Source organism: Mastacembelus armatus, chromosome 12 (assembly GCF_900324485.2).
Source record: "Mastacembelus armatus chromosome 12, fMasArm1.2, whole genome shotgun sequence".
NCBI classification, from domain to species: Eukaryota; Metazoa; Chordata; class Actinopteri; order Synbranchiformes; family Mastacembelidae; genus Mastacembelus; species Mastacembelus armatus.
In genome coordinates this window covers 17,288,388-17,310,935 of record NC_046644.1, presented here as the reverse complement: position 1 = coordinate 17,310,935, position 22,548 = coordinate 17,288,388, and the positions used below count along the sequence as shown (strand labels likewise).

The following is a 22,548-nucleotide window of genomic DNA, read 5'->3' as shown; positions in this document are numbered from 1 at the left end:
TATTATGTTTGTTGTTTCTCACTTCTCTCTGCTGACCATTTTTCATTCAGTAGTATTTTTCTGCTTATGATCTGACCCATTTCCGTCACCGCCTCAGGAATCCAGTGAAGGAATTGTGCCTGTGACTTTGTCAAAGGGCAAACTCATTTTGCACCATAATTGAAATTGTCTGTCATTTCTTTCTAGCTTAGGTTTTTTTTTCCCCAAGAAAAAAAAAACGAGAAAGATGGAGACTGAAGGAGAGAAGAGTCTCCTCAGCATTCCTCCAGTAGGTTCTCTTATTTTTTTTCTCTGCGTTGAGCATAAACAGATTTTCAGGCTTACACAGAGTACACACAGTCATGCCCACAGAGTGCTGCTAGCACCCTTTGCTGTCTGCCTCCCTGCAGACTCCGCAACTAAATCCTTCCACTAATCTCCAATTAAAATGGTGATAATAGGTGTTTGCCCAACTCAGTGCCCACCACTGCACCCCTGCTCCATCCTACCTCCTTGCAGCTTCCCATCAAATGTGTCATGGGGGACTCACACATAACACACACACACACACACACACACACACACACACATAAACCCTGTCACCCTCTTTCCAAAGTGCAAGAAGGATTGACCTACATTGAGCCCACTTCACAAACTAATTTCTGAAAACACAAAGGAGGATTAGCAGAGATTAAAATGACAAGGTCTGAGGACTGAGCTGTAGCTGGCATAGGCCAATTATAATTACTGCCCTGACAAAAAGTGGACTGTGGCTAATCCAGTCACCAGAGGCCTTGTGTTTGGATCTGCTCTGCTCCAAAACTGTTATTTAGCTAATACCTTTGCCACCAACTGTACCTTAAAAGCTATACATGACATAGTACTGCACAGTTTGTTCTGCCTAGACAGCAAAGGCACACATACACCGACTATCAGAAAATGAAATCCGGAGCAATCTAATGGTCCTGAATGGACTGAGATTTATCTTTTAATCATATTTTATGTTCTGAGCAATTTTCAGCAAAGCGTTAACTGATGAAGTCACATCACTTTGTTTTCCTGATTCTGTTCTTTTTGCTCACCCCTTGCAGTGTTGTGGCCCTCCCAGATGTTATGCATGTTTTTTGTACAGAGGGACCAGTTAATCACTATATTCGTCTGTTTGCTGTAATATACAACTGCTCTACAAGTGTGCTTCATTAAATCATTTGTCAGTACATTTTTGATATTACCAGTATTCCTGTAGACAAAAGTGAAATGAAAGAATTCTATTGAAGATGGGAAATTCAGTCCTCTCAGAATTACCTGAAAGCCGTAAATGTGTTATACCTCTAAGAGAGACTCTGACTCCTATTGCTGCTGGTGCTCAACTCTGGAAAGATTACTTTTTTCATGTAGATCCTCTTTTTTGCCAGTGCTGGGAGCACAAAAACACCCCAGCTCCACCTTTTTTTACTCACTACATGTAAAGCAAAATGTTAGAGAGGTGAAATGTCTGTAAGAGGCAGACAAGAATAAAAGTTTGATGTGGGTCACTTAAAGCCATCAGTCTGATAAAGCTCCTTTGAAATGCCAGGCACTTTTCATCATTTCTGACGCAGAGCTTTGGGTGTTTTGAAAAGTTTACACAGCATGTTGGGGACTGGGTGTCTGAGCGACTGTGGCTAACCGAGTGTGTCTGTGGGTGTTTGGAAGTGTGTTCAAGCACGTGTGCTGTGCAGTGTTTATGTACATGTGTGAGTGTGTGTGTGGTCCGGTGCAGAACAAAAGCGGACACTCATCAGCAGAGTTGGCGTGTGCACAGCACATTCGGAGCGGGAAGGAGAGGCAGACTTTCATCTGCACTCATGCTTGCTGAGACCCCAATGGGGACCACATGCCTGAGTCAGGCAAGGAATCCTTTTGTGTGATTAATACTAAAAGTTTAGGGGTCCCCTGCTGTTGAGGCCTGAGATGCGGCTTCGAAAGCCTCATCAGGGGGTCAGTGGAAGCCAATGAAATCTCTCTAAGGTACAGATAACAACCTGCCACGGGGGAAGGCAGGCAAAGGATAAAACAGTCAAAATCCTAAACAGCTGTCAGACGTCTTGCATTACTCTGCTAATTACAAACTCAGTGGGCTTCCTGACTCCCCCTCCTCATGCACTGCTGTCCCAGCCTTACCTCTGCTCCCCCAGTAAACCCTTCTTTAATTAAGGACCTCTTCTAATTGATGAAAGAGAGTGAGAAATGCAACTTCAAACCACAGTCTGACTTGAAGTGCTTATAAAAATGCCTGAGAAATTGGAGTTCTGCTCACCAATGGTGCTCATTCATTAGCTGCAGTGAGTCTCCCTTACATCAGCACACATCAGCTTCGTTGTGACCACGCTTCAGTAAACAGGATTTCCTTTCCTTCAGCAATGTGTTTTTTTTTGTTTTCTTTTTTTCTTGCTTTGGAGATTAAGGTCTTAGCCTGGGGTTGTTTGTACAGACATGCATGGCAGTGTGAAAGCAGAACTGACCTTTATCTGACAGGTAGTTTCAGGGGATCAGGGATGTTAGTCTGCTGTGCATGATGGGTAATAAACAAGTTGTAGCAATCCAGTCATTATTTAGAAAGTTAACAGAGAACATGTATTATTCTCAGTGTTAAAAGGTAACAATTTTGTACTACTTCTTACCTGTTTCCATTTTATGCTGTAGTTTGAGAAGGAAATACTGTACTTTTGTACACCAGTTACTCTTCACGTTAAGAGTTTCCATTTAAAAACTCAAGATAACCTACAGTATGTTCTAAAACAGTTTTTTTTCTTACAAATCAAGCCGTCTCTATTTGAGGTCCCATCAGGTTTTCTAAAAGACATTAGTAGCGTCACCAATCTTGGAAGGTTTCATTTAAATACAAGTTACTAATATTAAAAGTTTCCAGAATGTCAGAAAAATGTAAGAATTGGAAAAAAGTCCCCCAAAATGTGAATACAGATCTGTGTAGCAGATCTTTGTTGTTTATTTTCTACCCCATCAATAATCTCACAGTGCTTCCAGTTATCATATGACCTTCTAGGGCGATTCACTGGACAAAACTTAACACAGCAAGTGAAACTAGCTCCACCTCAACCAGCTAAGAGTGAAATGCTACTTATGCATGCATTAAAATGTAAGCTATATCAAAATACTACTCACAGGGGCCAGTTTTCGTATATTCTTTTGATACTGTTGCATATTGTTGGTACCAGTTTAGATCATTTGTCCCTTTCGTGGATAAAATCTCCAAGTAATCTTTCATAGCTGATTGTTTTGAAGTATTAAAAACATAGATCTTATTCGAATAACACACGTCAGCATGCTCAACTAGTTCCCCCCATTGTATTTTTAAAAGAGCTGACAAGAGTATGGAAGAAGACAACAGTGTTCACTTACACCCACCTCCTCTCTGGTAAATTCCCCTCTTTAATTAGAAGGCTGGAGTTAATTGGTTGTTTTGGCTTCCCCTTCAAGTCAATAGAGAATAAGGTTTATTGTTTAACAGACTTCACTCAAGCTGTTCTACTTTAAAGTGAAGTGAGTTTACCTCATCAACCCACCTAAACCACAGAGCCCTCCTCCTTCCCCAGCCTCATACCACACCCAAATGAAAATCCATATAACAGCAGAAATTGCAGGGCAAATGCCTTTGAGCCACGCTGATTAAAAGACCAAAATGGCCCATTTCAAAGAGAACGTAAACAGTGTTATGAGCATACCGCCTGCAGTGACTCACCCCAAACTGTTATTACATCTGCCTTATGAAGCTGTGCAGCGTTTTGTCTTTCTGCGGTTTTCAGCAGTGAGATAAGCCTGAGATTGCTGAGGTAAGCTAAGTGGCCTTAAAAGCAAACCTAAGCGGTTAATAAGTATGTACTAATGACCCTCAAACACATCTTATCAACATGAAAAAGCCTGATAAAGCTGTACCATACCCAAAGGCTGAAGTTGTGTTTTGATTCACAGGCTCATAAATCTGCAGCTGTCAGAAAAAACGAGTGTAGGTTTTCAGGACAGTTGCAACATGCAGGTATTGAGCCAGCTGTTGAACAAAACACATCAGCTTTCTCTTCTCCAGTCTTACCCCAGCACAACTTCATCCCTTGATCTGGCTCTTTTTGAAACCGTTAACCTCTGCATTAAGAAACCTCTGTTTTCTCTGCTCATCTAAACTGTTTTGGGTTAACATACCGTCTTCAGCTTTGAAGCAACATGACATGTCTGGATTCCAGCAGAGGAGGATTAAGCAGGATCCTCATGCTTCTCTCCAGTGATAACGTGTTTCAGCTCTGATAAGCAGAAGCATCAGATCTGTGCTGTTTTCTCCTCTCTGTTGCATGTCTACCCAAACCGACTGCATAAACAAATTATTTGAGCTTTTATATGTGTCACCTTTAGAAGCTGAATGAATAGTTTGCTATTGTGTGTTATTGTCTCTAATTATGTTGTTTTGTAAATTATAATTTCAGTCCGGATTGTGGTCTCAGCCAGTCTTTGAGAGGTGCTACATTTATGCATGGCACAAAAGGTGTAGGGAGGAGGTCAGTGTAGACCTGGGTCGGCTTTAGGCAAAAGCATTTGTTTGTTTTGTTTTTTTTACCACAGTGGAAGCATGTCAGTGTCCTGCTTTTTGGTTGAGACTGAAAAATCTCAACAGCCTAATGGATTGCCATGAAATTTTGGTTCCCAGAGGAAAAAGGCAGAATGACCTTGCTGGTCCACCTGTCTGTTCCTCTATAGTGGCAGTATCAGGGTTGCAGTTGTGCCTCTGAAGAAAATGCAAAAACTAATGACATTCTCAGCAGTCTCTTTATGTTTATGTTGAGTATTTATTAGCAAGTGTCAGCATACTTGTATTCACACAGACATCTGTCTTGTGTACAAAAAAATGTCTGAGGCCGTGGTGGAAGTGAGGTGCCGTTTCATGAAATACGATCCAAGAAGTCCCGTCGGAGGAATGATGTGGTGTCTGTCTCAAAGCAATCTAACTTGGTAAACTAACAAAAGAAAGGAAGCAACACCAGCACATCTAAAGCTCACTAAGTGAAATGTTTGTTGTACAGGTGTGAGTAGTATCAGTTCTCTTCATCTGTTTTCCAAAACAAACTTCTTTGTTCTTTTAAGTGAGTTTGTTGCCTTCAAAAGTTATTTCAAACAAGCAGGTAGTCAAGGTCAGTCACGTATTTGTGGCTCCCTGGTGTTCCATTAATTACACTGCTTTTCTAAATGTCCTCATCTGATGGGAAATCACTTCAGGTGATGTTCAAGCAGTAAATTAGCTCGTGGCCACAAAGCAACCCAATCAGCAGGGTACCTTTCTACAAATTTTAAAGATGTGGTCAACAGAATTGTCTAGGGAGGAGGCTGAACTAATGACACAAGTGAGAGACAAAGGCACAGGCAAAAAATGAAGAAGACAAAGAAAGCAGCCATTGTACATCTCAGCAGACCGCCCAGACTTAATTACCTCTTATTCATTTTCATTCAGCCGTCTCTCATTAATGCAAGAGGAAGAGGGCATGCTGTGGAGGATAAACAGAGGCCTAATGAAGATGTGTTAGTCATGGACAAAAGTACAAAATAGAACTAATTTAAAGAAATTTGAGACAACAGTAGGAATTTCACTTTCCGAACCCAGAAAACATCTGTGCTGTCACATATGTCTCTAGTGTATTGCAGGTCAAAGCACATTTAAGAAGAAAAGCTGGTATTCAGACGTTAGGGCAGGTTTTCTCTGGTATTAATAGAAGGTAGTTTTAGAAATTGTCAGGAAATTTAAAGGTAAATAAAAGATAACTTTGTCATAAGAAGGTGTTTGCTGTAAATTCCATTTCAGGACATCTGACAGCAACATGCTGGCCCCTGACAGTCCTCTTCCTGGAGGCAGCTTGGTCTTCAGCTCCCTGCCTGAATGCTAATGCAACTCAGAGGTCAGCGCGAGCACAGCCCAGTGGACTGCTTTCTTATTTTAAAAACATCCCTGACATGATCACAGTGTCTGTGAGTGCCTGGAATGGTTTAAACTAGCTCCACCCGGCATGGTATGAATATATTTTTTGTGGGTGGGTTCACCAGCCTTCTTCAGCTTTGTATCCATCTCACTGCACCTCCACCCATCTGATGAAATCCTCTGAAATCCTCAGGGAAGGTGGTGGATTTTGGATCTGAATGATCTGTGTGTGTAATCTTATGACAAAATATAAAAGCATGTAGTGTTTTTGTAGTACTGCATAATCACAAAGCTGCTAAGTAGTTTCAGCACGTATTGCTTGGCGTATATTTTCTAAATTAAGATGAATTGACTTATTCATACAGTATTACGAGACAAATGTTGCAACACTCGGTAATTGTATAAAAAAATAATTTGTTAAAGAAATATAAGACTCTCTTATTACAACTTTATTCACCAAGTGGTATCATTTTATATTTATAATCTGTGATTCTTTTTTTTTATAACACTGACTTTAATATTCTGTCGTCGTACCAGATATAGTTTAGTCGCCTGTGCCACAGAGCTCCAGAGGCGATTAAAAACACATCAGTGAGTCATATTATTACACTGGGTGACCTTCATTACCATGAACACCCACACTAGTTTATTTTGACTTAGTTCCACGTACCATCCTTCTTCTATTTGTAATGTGTTTTTAAGAGATTTAACAGTATGAATAATTGAGAATAACTTCAGTTATTCTGTATAATTTGGTCCGGAAACATTAATTATTGATTGGACTAATATTTTCTGGATCCTTTCTAGTTATTTCTCTTTCTTCTCAATGGTGGTAAACAGCTGGAAAACATCACTCCGTTTAGGTGTGTGTGTGTGTGTGTGTGTGTGCGCGTGCTTACAGGAGTTAGTTGTGGATAATGCCTGTGTTGCCAAGCGACTGGTGACATGTAGGTATATTGTTTTTATCGCACTCGGCCACACATGCAGACTGCCCACACAAAATAGTAGACTTTAGTCTGTTCAGCCCAGCTCTCCATAAGCTAACAGCACCCAAAGGATTCACAGCGGTGAAGGGTTGAGCCATCAGTGGTATGTTCTGGGATGGGGTCCAGGGGGGTTGGGGGACCTACTTCCTGGCTGACAGGAAATTCAACTTCCTGCCTTGATTAATGAGGGGACTGTTGGATCACAGAGGGGGCACTGAGGGGCCTCCCACACACAGATCTCCCACATTTCACCTACATGTCAACCTTTCTCTTCTTCCTGCTCCTCATTCATGAAGTGCTTGAGAAAAATGACTAACTTATGCTGAAAGACTATAGATGAGATCATCTCAGCGCTGTGGCAGTCAGAAGAATGTTTGTTTATTCCATTTGTTCCCCTTTCCCCTCACTGTATGGGCTTTTTTGCGAAAACATGAGGGTCAGGATCCAGTTAAACTGGTGTTTCTCAACCACATGTCACTGGTCAGGAATTGTGTCGGGGTGAAGAATGTAAACAGTGAACAGAACTAGACTCCTCAGAGCTGGAGCTGTAGTGCTGTGCAGTCTGCAATCACTCACTAATGGGATGTTAGACTTGTTACAAACAAGGGACCGTCAAACACAGGAGGGCTCCACCACTGGCGAGCTGCTTTGCAATGCATTTCACTGATGAAAAGTGTGAGACGGGGCGTAGGAAGTGAGGGGGGAGGCAGGCCAGGGAGAGAGGGAGGAGGAGACTAGAAGAGAGGTGCTTTTTAAGATTTCATGTTCTCCCCCAGCCCCCACAGTTTGCAGATAAAGGTTGCCGTTGCCAAGGTGACTTGACAGAGAAAGGGAAAGTATCTGGCTGTGTTTTGCTGTTCTTGTGCAGGAAGCTTAGAAGCCAGGGGCATAGATAAGATGATTTCAGTCCCTCCTCAACAGAACAAAAGCTGTACGCATGATATACTGCCTTAAATACCTCAGGACACTTTGGCCGCTGTATTCACTCCAAAGCTGCCTAAATATGTGAAACATGCAGTAATAAGAAAGGACTCTGTTCTGTGCTGAAGCTGCTTTTCCCTACTAAATCTGCACTATTACATTAATACATGTAGACAGACAAATTATCTCCACACAAAAAACTCCAAGGCCATGCTTTACAGTCAAGAGGAAAAAACTCTTATGTTTATTAGCCATGAATTTCACATTGTGAAAAAAATCACATGTACAAAATAATGCCATAAAAATAGAAATGAAATTCTTACATGACAAAAACAATGAAAGTGATGCACACTGACAGTGTTTTCTGTCTAATTTACATCATTATAGGAAGCAGGATATTGTGCTCCAGTTTGAGCCAGCTGAATTTCCAGATGCAACAGAAAATGAGAGGAGGCCAAGAGTAGAAATGGGAAATGCCACTCAGCAATTAGGTGCAAATTGAAGGGGCATTCATTACCCAGTGTTGCCAGGGAAACTTGTGTTCTATGGGAAAGAAATGCTCTTATCTGATTGGTGGGGCCAGAGGCTCTCTGTTCAGTGGTTGGAGGAGGTCAACGTGATGGAGCCACGAGGGTCTCCAGTGAAGTCCTGAAATTGCCAATAAAAGGCTGAACTTTGGGTGGTTTGAGGAGCTGAGCAGGAATTATGGGGCTGTTTGCAAGTTGGTTTCCACAGATTTGATTTGATTTATGAATACACATGGAAGGACATTTGAAAGAATACATACATATTCCACCAAAACATTACCTCTTACATTGAAATTCAATGTGTTCATTAATATTCAATTGTAAAACATTAATGTTCAGGTCACCTAGACAGGACACAGACAAAAACACTGATTAGAGTTACCAAATACCTCATATGCAAGCGGTGAAGACATTCTCTCTTTTTGGTCTTTAAGAACTTGCAGTATTTTTTCTTATGCGCATCGTTGACACTACGGTGAAAAGCACAGCGGTGTCTGCCCTTATCAGTGCACAGCTTTCTGGATTTAACTCTTTCTCAACCTAACACGAAGTAGACTGTAGTCCAACACAACCCACGCTAGCGCATGTGACCATCCTCCAGCTGTCCCAAGGACAGCTGCAAAGACAGTCACATTCTTAACCATGTCAGGGTTACTCTGTGATGTCCCTGATACTTACTGGGTCACGAACGGCACAATTCCAGGAACATTATCTGTTTTTTTAGCTTCTAGTTTTGATGGTACGACTTTGGCCACAAAGGGACGATTTAAGGCAAGTTTGGAGCCAGGTTGGAGCTTAAAGAGACACTTAGAGCTTCTTTTTTTTTTTTTTAGCTCCATTCAGTCTTCCTTGTGGCCTTAACTGCTTCATATCATCAGTACTATGAGCCATTGTTCTGCTTCACCCATACTCTGACAACTGAAAACCCTGGGAGAGGTTCACCCCTGTCTGTTTTAAAAGAACTGTGCAAAAAGCAGTCCAGCTGAGAGCAAATAAAACACCTGGCCTGACGTGCACAACATAACCCAAACGTACATTCACATATGAATGCAGGCAGAGAAGAAATAAATAGGATTTAGCATATTAACATAACAGAGTAATCATTGTCATATAAATTAAGACTACATTGCAGCAAGTTTAAAAGAGACTGATTAATTCTCAGTTTAGGTTAAGGTGAGAAGATTTCTGTGAACACAGAGAAGCGTTCATGCCAGTTTGAATGACTCGCTATGAGTGGACATGCTCTAAAAAGGCTTTAGCTATGACTCAGCGAGCGAGCTGCTGCTTTTACCAGAATAACAGAAGCACAGCCAGTCCTTTACAGCATTATGTGTACAGCTGAATGTGACAGTGTCTTTCTGAAGCGCTAATTCCAAACACTGAATACTGCCCCTGTGTACAGTGGGTTAGTTAACCGACACTCAACAGGCGTTAATGGGAGCTGTGAAACAGAAAGCATGTAGGGTTGTGACCCTAAGGTACCTTGACCATATACAGATGTCCTCCATCCTCCTCAACCTCAGCTGGTGTTGATCATCAACACCTTGTGGCTTGCAGTGACAGCAAACAGCCAAAGCCTTCATAAGAGGAACACTCAAAGGTTTCTGTGTTTCTGTGTCAGAGCTGATGGAAGCTTGTCTTTGACAGAAGGGAATAGGGTACAAGAGGTCAAACAAAAGAGCTTATTAGAGAGCAGAAGGGGGAGAGTTGCTCCTTCATTGTGCCTTTTATAAATCAGTCATTTTCATTCAAACTGAGTTGTTTTCTGTTCTTTAGCACACCAATCATTGCATTCTCCCCACAATCTAAATAGAGCATCCATCATGCTATGCATTGCAGTCTCAATGAAAAGAGTTTTTTTTTTTTCTTTTTGTTTTAATCGGAGAAAAACGTCTACTCAAATCCTCACAAGCTCATCGTGACTAAATGGGAAAAATGCAGGTTTTGTTTGCCGTCCTCATATGGCAGCATGGGAGCCTGGTATGCCAGATGTAGACAAGGTAGGAGTTTGTGCCTATTACAAGCAGCAGTTTGTTTGGTTTGTTTGTGTGAGCTACTGTATGTCTCAGCTTCTCAGAAAAGAGAGATGACACCCTTCCAGTAAAATGCCCAACTGTATGTGTCCTACGCCTCTTCACAACATTAAAATGAATGTGGCTGTCTGTACATCATTGCTCAGTGTCTCTTTTAGAGTTAGAGAATATGTGCTTCTTCACAGTTGGTGTCCAGTAGATGATGCAAAGCAGGGAAATCTGAGGAAGAAAAAAGAGTAACTTGTTAAACAGGATAAGACGTATGACAATACAGTTTAAAAGTGACTTTTTGAATTTTTCAATGCATTCAGGTACAAAGGAATCCAAAAGATTATACACGTTTCTAGGAAAACAAGGCTCAGGTATAAAACCCATAAAGAGCAGGGCTGTTCGGCGGGTGGATGAAATAAAATTAACACCTGTACAGTGTAATACAATCCAGTGCGCTGGTGGTTGACTGGACTCTTTTGGTGCTCTCATTTGTTAGCTCTGTTGTATTGGATTGCCGTGTATTCAACTCCTACAATATAATACAACACCAGTACAAAGTGCAGCTTCAAAAATCACCATAGAAATTAAACCGCCTCTCTCACACATTCTGAACAAGTCAAGCATCACAAAGTTTTTATTACAGAGCTACTATGTTACATCAGATTTACAGGTATTGCTAAAGTGCCCACTCTGTAGCTCCTGCTAGACTAATAGATTTGATAAATCCTCCTACTCTGTTTCCTCAGTACAGTCTGGCCTCTATCCAGCTTCTTATCCCTCCTACAACCTACTATACTTTTCACATCTGAGTGCATTTTACTCTCCAAATTTCTGACCTTTCCATTTTTAAAGCTTTTACTGAATATGTATATATCTGTATGGCACAGATGGTTAGATGAGAAGATTGACACCGCCCACTTAGCCAAACATTAAAAAGAGGAATCGGAAAAATCAGCTCCTTTAAAACTTACAAATGTAGCATTTATATGTAGAGTTTATAAGTTACTTTTTATGGACCTTAAAGAAGAAAAATGTGACTGCACAGTCAGCATCAAGGAACTCAGTCTAAATATATAAAGATTTTGCCAGTACTTTTTGCCTCCACTAAAAGCTTTGCAATGAAAAATTCAATCTAAAAAGGAGGATTGTGAAACAAGTTAGAATTGTTCCTCTGGGAAAAACTCAAAGAACATTTAATTTCTCTAAAAATACAATCTCATTCTGTGAGGCCTAACATATCTCTTTTACTCTTTTATTCCTAAACAGTGAGCTTTCATTTCTTTTCCTCCACATTTTGTCTTTTCGACACCTTAAATGAGTAGACTGTCAGTTGCCCTGACTGGCAGGCACACAAAAAGCAAATTCCGCATTAAATTAGGGGCAGGATTATGTCCTTCACTGAGTGCTACGTTGCACTGGCTTCAGAATAGTCTTCCGTTTTAGAGAAGAGTCAATGGAAAGAAAAGGAATAATAAGTCTTAAAAAAAATATTTCATCCTGTAGAGAGGAGGAACATCACATTATTGCAGTAGTAAAGCTGCTCTGAGCCTTTTCCTGGCATTGTCGAAAGATGCTGGTCAGCTGAGGATTTGCTCCTCTTCCTCACTACCTCTGGAGCTGAGGGCTGCCAGCCATTTCAACAAAATCAGCTAAACAAATACGACTGCCTGCTTGGGGTATGTGTGGGGTGTAGGGTCTGCGTGATATGATGTGATTGTGACCCTGCAGCTTCCAGGATACAGAAAGATAGGGTTTGTCAGCTGACTACCCATGCTCCACATACGTCTGGCCTGTTTATCGTCAGAGCAGGAGCGCAGAGTTAGATGGAGGTCAGGAAGACAAAGACAGATCCAGAAGAGACCGCCACGTTCAAGAGTAAATTTTCAGAGCGAGACCAGATCTATTAAGGATTATGTATGTGTCACTGAGCTAAGGGGGGAGAGCTGACACCTTCCAGCCCTGTAAGTCCTCCTCCTCACTTCTCCTGCTGCCACTATCAGTCACCTTTACATCTAACTGATGATGAATAGTTTCCGACACTCCATGAGTCGCTGGCTGCCTCCGTTTCTCCCAGTGTAAAGACCATAACCTCATCAAAGGAAGGCGACAGAGAGTGGATTAGCCTCGCCAGCCTGCTGTTGCCTGCTGGTGTGTGACTTGTCTAATTGGCAGACCCCCTTTTCCCTCTTAGAGAGATCTCCCCCACAGGAGCAATAAAAGTATCCTATTCTCTTTCAATTACCCTCTCTGTCCTTCGGCCCATCCCCACAGCTACATAACTCACTTAACTAACGCACACAAGGCCTTATCAATCCACCCCAATGGTTCGCCATCCTCCCTCTAAATCTTCCTCCTCTCTTGTGCTGAAAAGACTCTGCCTATATGGACAGTATTTCTTTCTAAAAACCCAATACTGGGTGTAAGGACTGTCAGCAGGCAGCATGTGTTGGCAGAGTTGCAGGTTTTTTAGGTTGCATTATTTCATTTTCCCCATTCCTTTTCTCAAGTCATGTTCACAATCACTTTGTATTTGTATGTTTATTTCTAATGAAATACTTGTATTAGTATTTGCCTCAAAAGTGTTTTAACTCATACAACTAAATATCAGTGTTTTATAGATGGTTTGACTGTAAAATGGTTCAATGGCTACTTCACCAATTATGGATTGCTCTCCATAACATTAACAGACTCGTTATATATGGTTTAGAAAACAAATCAGTATTGATGCTCAGAACCTGAGGCTTATTTTTTTATTCTATACAGTCTCCTTCCTGGCAAAAACTGGTGCCTGCATTACCTGCAGTGCAACTCAACCACCAGCAACTTGGACAGGGCGCAGACATGAGACATTAGAAATTAAAATTACCTTATGAAAGGGTGTAGGTGCAGGGTTTGTTGCTCAAGCAGGCAGATGTTTCCAGGTGCTGACGAAAGCAGTAGGAATGAGTGAGTATGGCACAGTAGTGATGCTGTTCCAAGCATCCAGTGTGGGGTCATAGCAGTCCAGAGTTTTACACCGTTGTGTACCAAAGTATCCACCCACCACATACAGTTTGTTACCAGATGCTACAGCCTGGCAGCTCATCCGCTTTGCTGTCACATCGCCCACTTTAGTCCACTGGTAGGTCTCACTGCTGAACTTATAGGCCGAACATGCTGAGAACTCTGTATCCCCACCCATGACAAAGATCTGGTTTCCTAGCACAGCAGCAGCTGTGTAGCGCCATGGCTGCGGGCAAGATGCTGGCACAGTCCATCGATTCTCCTGTGGATCATAGCACTGCACCTTAGGCAGCTTGTCATGGGTGACACTGGTTCCACCAAAGGCAAACAGCTTGAGCTTGACACTAACGACTGCTGCATTGCTCACACCTTCTCTTAGAGGAGCCACCATGGTCCACTTGTTTGCCACTGGATCAAACTGCTCCACCTGTTTGAGTGACACTGATGGAGAAGCTGGGAGACAACCAGTTGCTGCCGTGTGACCTCCCACCACATAGAGGCAATGCTTCAGCTCTGCAGAGCCATGGCCAAACCTGGCGATGAGCATGGGAGCAGCTTTGGACCATTCCTCGTGGACAGTGTCATAGACCCATACATCTTTGGACACGCCATTCTCTGAGCCTCTACCTCCAGTGATGTACACCTTACAGCCAATAGCACAGGCACTAAACTCCTTCCTGGGACTGGGGATATCAGCCTTGGGGATGATCTCTTTGGCCTTCTGGTCCACCAGGTACAACTTGTCACACATGAAAGTCTGCCCTCCTAGAAGAAAGAGGGCATGACTGGTTTTTCTTGGTCGAGCACACGGGCTGTTAACAACACCATCGTTCTGCAGGATCTTCAGCTTACAGCGGATAGCTTCATCCACCAGCTCCTTGCTCTTGGCCTGGGCGTTGATCAGCTCTTCTGTTGACACATTCTCCATGAGAAATATGGCAGGCAGTAGAGCGAGGCGGACTGTTCTCAGCAGTTCTGGAAGCTGGCAGTGCCTCCTTTCTAGGTCATAGTTGATCCAATTTAGGGCAGCTTCATAAACCAGTCTCTCATCTTCTGTCTCAAGCTCCTCATGTGATAAAAGCTTCACTACCATATCTTTGGGCAGTTGGAGGAAGTCATCCGTCTTGCAAATAGCAGGGAAGTTGCTGAGGCACATACCCCAGGAGAGCTCTGACAGCTTTGTACACTGGTGGGCATCAGACAACAACAACATGCCAAGGCAGTTGGATGGGTGGAGGTTTCTCTCTAAGAATTCGGCGCAGGCATCTCGAATGTCCTGAAACTCCAACATGTCTCCAGCCTCCAGCAGTGACTCTGCGTTCTCTTCATTGATGACCACACGTGATGAGTATGCGTAATCCAGCAGGAGCTCTAAAACCTCTGGGTGGATGGAGTCACGGAAGTCGACCTCGCTGGCCTGGCTCTCCCTCAGCCCACCACTGAACATGGCCTCGAAGTAGCGACTGCAGGCAGCCAGGACGGCACGGTGGCAGGGGAAGGAGCGGCTGCCAGCATGAAGCAGGACGTCCGTGAAAAGCCTTTGCTGCCGTAGTGAGTTGAGGTGCATGAGGACACTGTCAGCATAGGAGGACTTGTGGAACAGGTAGATGTTCATAGAGCCGGTGCTGGCTCGTGATTTTCGGTTCTCATGGACGCACACGGACATTTTCATTGAATCCTGAAAGAGAAAAGACAGGGAAAAAAAATCTCTCTTGAATGTGAGTCATGGTTTAAGTCCACGGTTTTTCTTTCAATTTGCACCCACAGAAATTCTTTGCTCAAAATTGCTCCTATCCTGAAACTATGACAGCCAACTGAAGAGGCATTCTCACTATCGCTCAAACTATAGACAGTCTAATCAACAGCCCCGTTCCTTCTCAACATCAATGAAAGAATTTGAAATAAATAGTTGAGATTCAATACAGGGCTGTCGTTGATGTGCCAGTAAGACAGAAAGAGAATCGCTCTCTGATTAAAAAGTGACTCATCAATTATTTCTGCTAACCAGAGAACATTTTGAAGTTCTCTTTACAAGCAGTTCATACCTGAATTTAGCATCATAATGAGTTTCCCATAGTGGAAACAGTCTTTCAGTAATAACATGGGAGGTTGTTGCTGTCAAGAGACAGCTTAAGGAAAAATATAGATCACTAGAGTGTCGTAAGAATTTATCTTCTATTGTTCAATCCCAATCTAAATTTATTCCAGTTCTCCAACCCTGTCGTCTCCTCTTCCAATACACAGCTTTCCAGGCATTTAGCCCAAAAGATAATAACTTCTGTGCTAAACATGCAAAGTCATTTTTATACAAAAAAAGGTATGTATGCAGCTTTCTGTAGTTTCTATAGTTCCAAATGGAAAGACAAGGGAGAAGTGCCTGCCCTCTAACATTTATCTTTAAATAGCCTCAAACAGATGTAGCCACTTTTCATCATCATGTTTTTATCATGTCCATAAATGTTCATGTTGGATACAGAATACACACAAAACACTTGTTACCCTGTGGCAAAACTGTATGTGGTTATTTTAAATCAGAGTAAATGATGTTGTTTATCAGAGAGACTGGGCAGTTTGTCTTTAATATTAGACACAGAAAGAGCAGATTTCCCTGTACTTTCTATAAAGTCGTAAAATGGGACTGTTTTGCCTGATTGAATTGCCTCCTGATGTCAGTGCTGAAATATTGCACTGTTTAGCCATAATTTCCATAATATGATCAATGAGATCCGTTTGGAGAGAATATCGCAGTCATTCTCACAAGACAGATAGACATTTAGTAAGAGGTTCTGTGATTACAAGTTGCAAAACAGCATACACCTGGGAGTTATGAGGGTCAAGTAGGGACAACAACTGTCTTTTCTGCGGACGGCAGGAGACCTCTGCTTTCAACTCCAAGCAGTAGTAATCCTCTTCTTGTAGAGATACTGTGATTTACAAGTAAATGTCCCTTTGTGAGGTTTTTAGTGAAAGAGGAGTGAAAGAGACAGCAGGACTCTTTTAAGCCTGTGAGAAATTCACAGAATTTACTTCTCTCCTTTTGAAAAGTCACATCTTCACTATTCTTGCCTGTCCTCGCTCAGAACTCACTTTCATTCCATCCCATTTCACCTGAATCCTTGTCAAGTGCCTCCTGCACTCTGTTTCCTAAGGTAATGAGTCCCTGTCTCTCCTAGTAAATCCACAGCTGACAGATTTCTCAATGACATTTACAGTTCACTGAAATGATTTAAGGAGTGTTGCTTAATGATGATCTTAAAAACCTTAAGGCCAATTATGTTCCTCCCAAAATCTGTCTCTTTAGTGTGGAAACAGGCTTGAGGTGGCTGTAGAATGTCTGTAATTTACTCATTGACAGCAAACAGCTGCAGCTAAAGTCAGATTCATTTTTGTCAATTCCAATGCTTCCAGTTTTCAAGAAAGAATAAGTATGAAAATATCCATCAAACATTTTCAAAACAGAGGATAAGCCACTACCATTCATATGAGCAGCATGTCACAAACACAGTGAAATAACTGACTTCCTACACTGCTCCATAGCTTTAAGTGGGTTTGTGGCCCAGCACGGACATTGTGTATTAAGGATATTTTTATTTTGGAAGAATTATGAGCGGTTTGATAGAAAAGTGACTACAGCTGCCATTGTTTCTCTGTCGGTGAGGAAATGTTTTAGTAGTGAGTGTTTCATACACAAAACACAGATTTCTACTTCACGACTTAGAGAGTTCAAAAGTTCCTGGGTGTCAGAAATGATTCCCCCACAGCACAGATATGTAGAGGACAGGGCAGTTACCATTTTCCCTATGTTGCATCATCTACTTCAAAATGCTCAGAATACTGTCTCATGAATAGACAATCAAGCTTGAACCCTGCAGGTATAGATAAAGGTCCAACAGGGCTTCCTTGTAAAGAAGCAGTACCACTTTCATATTTGCCTTCAGGAGAAATGCATTGTTCCTTGTCCTAAGCTCCAAGGACATGATTGAATTCCAATTGAACTAACTCACAGAACCAGCTGCTCTGTGATTTTGCTTTCAAAACCTGGACACCCAGGTCGCCCGCATGCTGCTGTAATAATGCACTTGTACTGGATTCATCCTTAGCTTTTAACACTGGAGCCAAGGCTGTGAATGAGAAAGACAGTGAGGATGAGAGATAACCTCTTTTAACTGGAAAATAATTGTGTGACTCCTTCATAACAGAATGTTATCCATTTGGTTTCAAGTCTCCCTGTAAGCCAGTATAATGGTTTAAAAGAAACAGTTCACAGCAAAGGTGTTCCTTCTCTTTGTTGTCAGGTTTTAGATGAGAAGATTAATACCATTCCCATATCTGCACGCCAGATATGAAGCTACAGCTAGTTAGCCCAGCTTGGCACAATTAATGGAAACAAGGAAACCACATGCTTGGCTCTGTCTAATCAAAACTGGCACCATAGTCCTTACGCTAAGATAAACTAGCTTTCTCATAACTCAGGCTTTATATTTATCAGTTATTTCCCTACAAAAGATCCCTACAAAATGTGACACACTGGACTAAGCAAAAACAATAAACAGGCATTATTTAAAAGACTATAAAATACATGTAAATCACTTACTGAGAAAACTCTTGCAACCTTTAGGAATGTATTCAGGAATTCTCTTTAAATCGTTGGATGATGACATTCATATAGATAAAGCTTTCTGAGTCATATTTCGTAATCCTAATAAGGGGAAGAAAGTCATTTATCACAAGTCAATGAAATGCAAAACCAACTGCAACCTTGGTTCAACAGGATTTATTGCATTCCAACACTGACAAAACTGGCAACCTGTCATCTCCTGGCCTGTGGCTCAGCTATAATGAGAATATCCTAGCCTGCTCTCTCACCTGTACATGTCACCTCCTACACACACACACAAAAGTGCCCACAGATACACACAGTACTTACACTGCAGCTCGTGTTTTCTAATTGGAATTTGTAAGGGGATGGATTTGAATAAGTGGTGCTAATAAATTGGCACTAAATTGAAGAGGTTTTGCAGATGCTGGTAATTACCATGTTAATAAATATAACTTTCAGTCATCCGTGCAACAGTAGATGACATGTAGATAAACACTGTCATTAGTGTAACAGAAACTTGGCTGAACATAATAAAGTAAGATGATTAAGAACAATTCACCATTTTTAATATATATATATATATATATATATATATATATATATATATAGTATAGTACTTCTCTGCTCATAGTGGAGATAGGGACAATGCAATCATTACTATATATCAAAAACAATTCCTCATTACTAATAACAGTTAACTGAAGCCATGATTAAAGGGTAACTCATCTTAATAGTGTCCAAATAAGAGTCTGAGTCAAGTGTCTAAAATGCTTTAACTCATAATAGTATCTACTCATCTTCACTTCACAAGTGTTTAATCTTATTATAATAACTGTACTTGAAATAAATATACTTGAAATGCCTCAGTGTCTAATGACAATTAGGAGTATTACAGTTTGTACATGTCTGATTTTTCCTACCATATTCCCTTTAAATGATATAATATACCCCATACAATTAACAGAAGGGACATCTCATATAATCAAAGTTTTGCATTTCATCAAACAAACTTTTTCATGGATGAATGAGCTCATTCCTCCATAGAGTGAGTCTCAGTTTAGCTGAACAAAGGGGAGAGCAATAAACCAGATACCTAAACCATTTGCATATTAAAGGATAAAGCCTGGATTACCAACCAGGCCTGCAGGTCCTGAAACTCCTATGTTCATACATTTGTAATTTAAATGGTAATTTCTCCTTTGTTTGCATCCAGCCAGTAAGCATATTTTATAACTGTATATCAAACCTAATCAGAAAGAATTATGTTGTTCTTGTAAATGTTATCTTCCACTTCACAATCCCCAGTTTACACCAGACTTGATGTCATTTTTAGATGTTTCTCGTAAACAGCCACACATCCCCCTGAAGATCAATCCAACACATGTAAACACATGTTATTAAGTCAGATTACTCCAAGCCATAAAACCACTTAAATCTATTACTATAATCTGGTTTTCACAGTAAACAGGTTACAGCAAGACTATAAACATCCTGACGTTACCGTGAAATTCTGGTGTTTATGTAGACATAAACACCTCACTTTTCAAAACTTTTTAACTTTTAAAAACTTGACAGAATACTGAAGATTAAAGGGATAGTGTGCAAAGAAAACTTTTGAAACATTAGGATATTCTTCTAATCTGGCAACTATAAATATTGTTTTGCTGTAAATGAGAATAATCAAATGTTTTTTTTCTGCCACAACTTTATAATCTTACCTATGTAACATTTTGTCCAATTCTCATTTGCTCATAAAAGCCTCTTATTTCAGTACAAACCAATTAAAGTATTAATCTGAAGAAAAATCAACAGCTGATACTTTTCTAATAAAAATAGTAAAAAGCAAAAAGATGCTACACGTTAGTTTATCAATTGTTGCTGTTCTATGTGAAAACCTTTTAGGTGTTGGGCTGTTGGGTCTGATAAAACAAGCAGATTAATAAATGAAACAAGAAAAAATATTAGCAGATGAATCATTAATATTAATAAGTGTTAATTGTAGCCTGCAAGTCACCCACTATAATTACCAGTAATCACTGCTCATGGCATTTCCACTTGTCCTTGGGCTTTGATTGATTTCACAGCCTAGTTTCTGCTTCAGTCCATTCACACCAGCGCGCCCTGAGAGGCAGGAACGATGCCAGCAGTGCGAGAGCGTGTGGTTGGCTGGATGACTGCGAGAGTTGTCATCCTCATCCCCTCACAGAAAACAGATTCACAGGCTCAGAACCAGAAAGCGCACGCTACACGCCACACTCACAAAGCACACAGTAAAAAAAAAAGGCATGCACACGCAGCCTCTGGACTCCATCTGAGGCCTGGCTGCCTGCAGCCTGTTTCAAATCATTGCCAGGTGCTCACAGTCAACCATGGACTCAGGAAGAGGGATGGGAGGGAGAGACTTCAAAAGTAAACACCAGGCTCCTATAAGCCCCGTATACACATCTCCATTAGGAAAAAATGCAACAATACGCAAAGCAAGAGGCGAGACCAGCAGCTATTGATCCATGTCTGCATCGATCTTCATCTCTAACAGAATCAAACGCATAGACTCACGCCAGCTGCCCACAGCTACATCTGTTAACTCTGTTTAAAACCAACATCTGCCACCAAAAACCTCTTTCTAACACTGAAGAGAAATGTCAGAGCTGAAAACATGTCGAGCCTGCAGGACTATGTTGGAACAAGAGGCTGAAGCCTGAAACACAAAGGAGTGAAAGGAAACCTTTGCACGTTTCAGGAAAATACAGAAACAACTCAGTGAATGAACTGAGTGAATCATAGCAGTGAAATAATATTGACAACATCTAGAAATGTCAACATTATCTTTGTCCATTTGCCTGTTTCTGTTGCGCTCTCTCTGCTACAGCCTGGAGTTTTCCATCATCAGGTGATAACAGAGGGACGCATCAGTTGTTCTAATGTAACAATGTGATCATCAGCTTTAATAACATGTGTGATTTGTTTTTTGAAGGTACCTCTTTGGGTGAAAGCAGGAGTTCAATCGCGCCTGCAGTTTCCCTCGAACATGCCACTTCTGAAAGAGCCACGATGCAAAGCGCTGCGCTCGGGGACTGGATGGCTCCTTGGTTATTTCCGAAACGCTGGCGGATACTCGGTCAGGGTGAGCTCGTTTTCCTCCTCTACCTCGGGTGGTCTTCAAATTCACGAAGTAATATGTATGTTTGTATCAAGGCTGTGCGCAAAACAAGCGGACTTTAACGTAAAGGATGAGCTGAGATGTTTGGAGGCGTCACTCCAGCGCCGCTGCTCTGCTCCTGTGTGACGGTCCTCCTCCTGCGCTCCCAGACCTCACTGGAATCAATGGGTGTGTTTACAATGAGAGGGGGAGGACCTGGAGTCCGAAACCCGAAATGGAGTGTGAGAGAGGGGGGAGTGTGAAAAAAAGATGTGGAGGAGAGTTGATCTAAGGCAGGAGGTTCCCGCTAAACAAATGTGAATTCTTTAGCTCCTCCAGGTTAGGCCCTTTAACCTTTTCTCATTTTAAGCCCCTTTGAGGTCCCGAGACCACGGTTTGGGAACCATTGCACCAACGGTGTGAAGAAGAAGAAGAAGCCATTAGGCCTTTAGCATCACGTGTAAAAGTCTTCTACAAAAGTATTATCAGCTCAATGTATTTGCAGTATTAAAAGTAGAAGTATTTGTTCTAGAGGAAACTAGACCCTGTAAATGATGCATCACTGTGTGTCTGATGCCACAACATTAAAGGCTTAGCTGGTTTTGGGTTTTACTCTAGTACTAGTTCAGTCCAGTGGTTCCCAACCCAACAAAGACACCAACTGACTAAATGATAAATGGGAGAGAAAAAAGGGAAATGAAGTTCATATAAATTTATATTCAATGTTGGACTTTAATCTTAGAACTGAAGGGAAATGTGTTTTTGGTAAAACTAACTCAGACATTTCACATATGACAAACATCTGACAGTGATTTTTGAAGCCAGTGTTGGAAAGTACTAGTATAATCTCTAACAATCAATGTGTTGTCTTTTCTAACATTATTCTCTTTTATTAGTAAAGTCTTAATCAGGAATTGGAAATCTTCAAGTAAAGTACAGGTACATTTTGCCTAATTATTTATATCCCAGCTATGTTTTCAGATTTTTCATGAAAAGCATATGATCAGTTTAAAAATATGACGTATTGCAGCTTCAAATTAACTTATTATTCATGGTTTATTGTTACTGTTTCTTCAATAGAGACAGACTGAGCGCAGATTGTTTACTTGTAATTGAGTACAGGTTACACTGTTATAGTGGCAAAATCAGGCCAAATAACATCCAGTGTAATGACCGAAGCACAAACAAAAGAACAGTTTGTAAAATGTTTGTGTAGAGTCACAACTTTTAAAAACTATGGTATGTACATTTAAAAAAAAACAAAAAAAAGGAAGAGGAAATACCAGGACTGAATCAAAGCAAACCCACCAATGAGGGCCGTAAACACAATGTACGTACTATAGGATTATAAAGACATTGTGGTTTTTGGTTGGGGGACTTGGAAACAGGAAATCCAATTTTATCCCTGGACAT

General features: G+C 41.2%; 1 protein-coding gene across 1 annotated transcript; it reads right to left on the bottom strand.

Moving 5' to 3' along the window:
* Nucleotides 1-8,056: 8,056 nt before the first annotated feature.
* Nucleotides 8,057-21,264, bottom strand: enc1 (ectodermal-neural cortex 1). Its single transcript, XM_026298209.1, has 3 exons — nt 20,975-21,264; nt 13,260-15,074; nt 8,057-10,621 (listed from the first exon to the last, which is right to left on the bottom strand). Exon 2 carries the CDS (start codon nt 15,066-15,068, stop codon nt 13,293-13,295), a length of 1,776 nt encoding a protein of 591 aa, XP_026153994.1. The 5' UTR covers nt 15,069-15,074; nt 20,975-21,264; the 3' UTR covers nt 8,057-10,621; nt 13,260-13,292.
* Between the last annotated feature and the right edge of the window lie 1,284 nt (nt 21,265-22,548).

Excerpts from the sequence above, each read along its gene's own strand:
- enc1 (XM_026298209.1), bottom strand. The coding sequence starts at position 15,068 with ATGAAAATGTCCGTGTGCGTCCATGAGAACCGAAAATCACGAGCCAGC.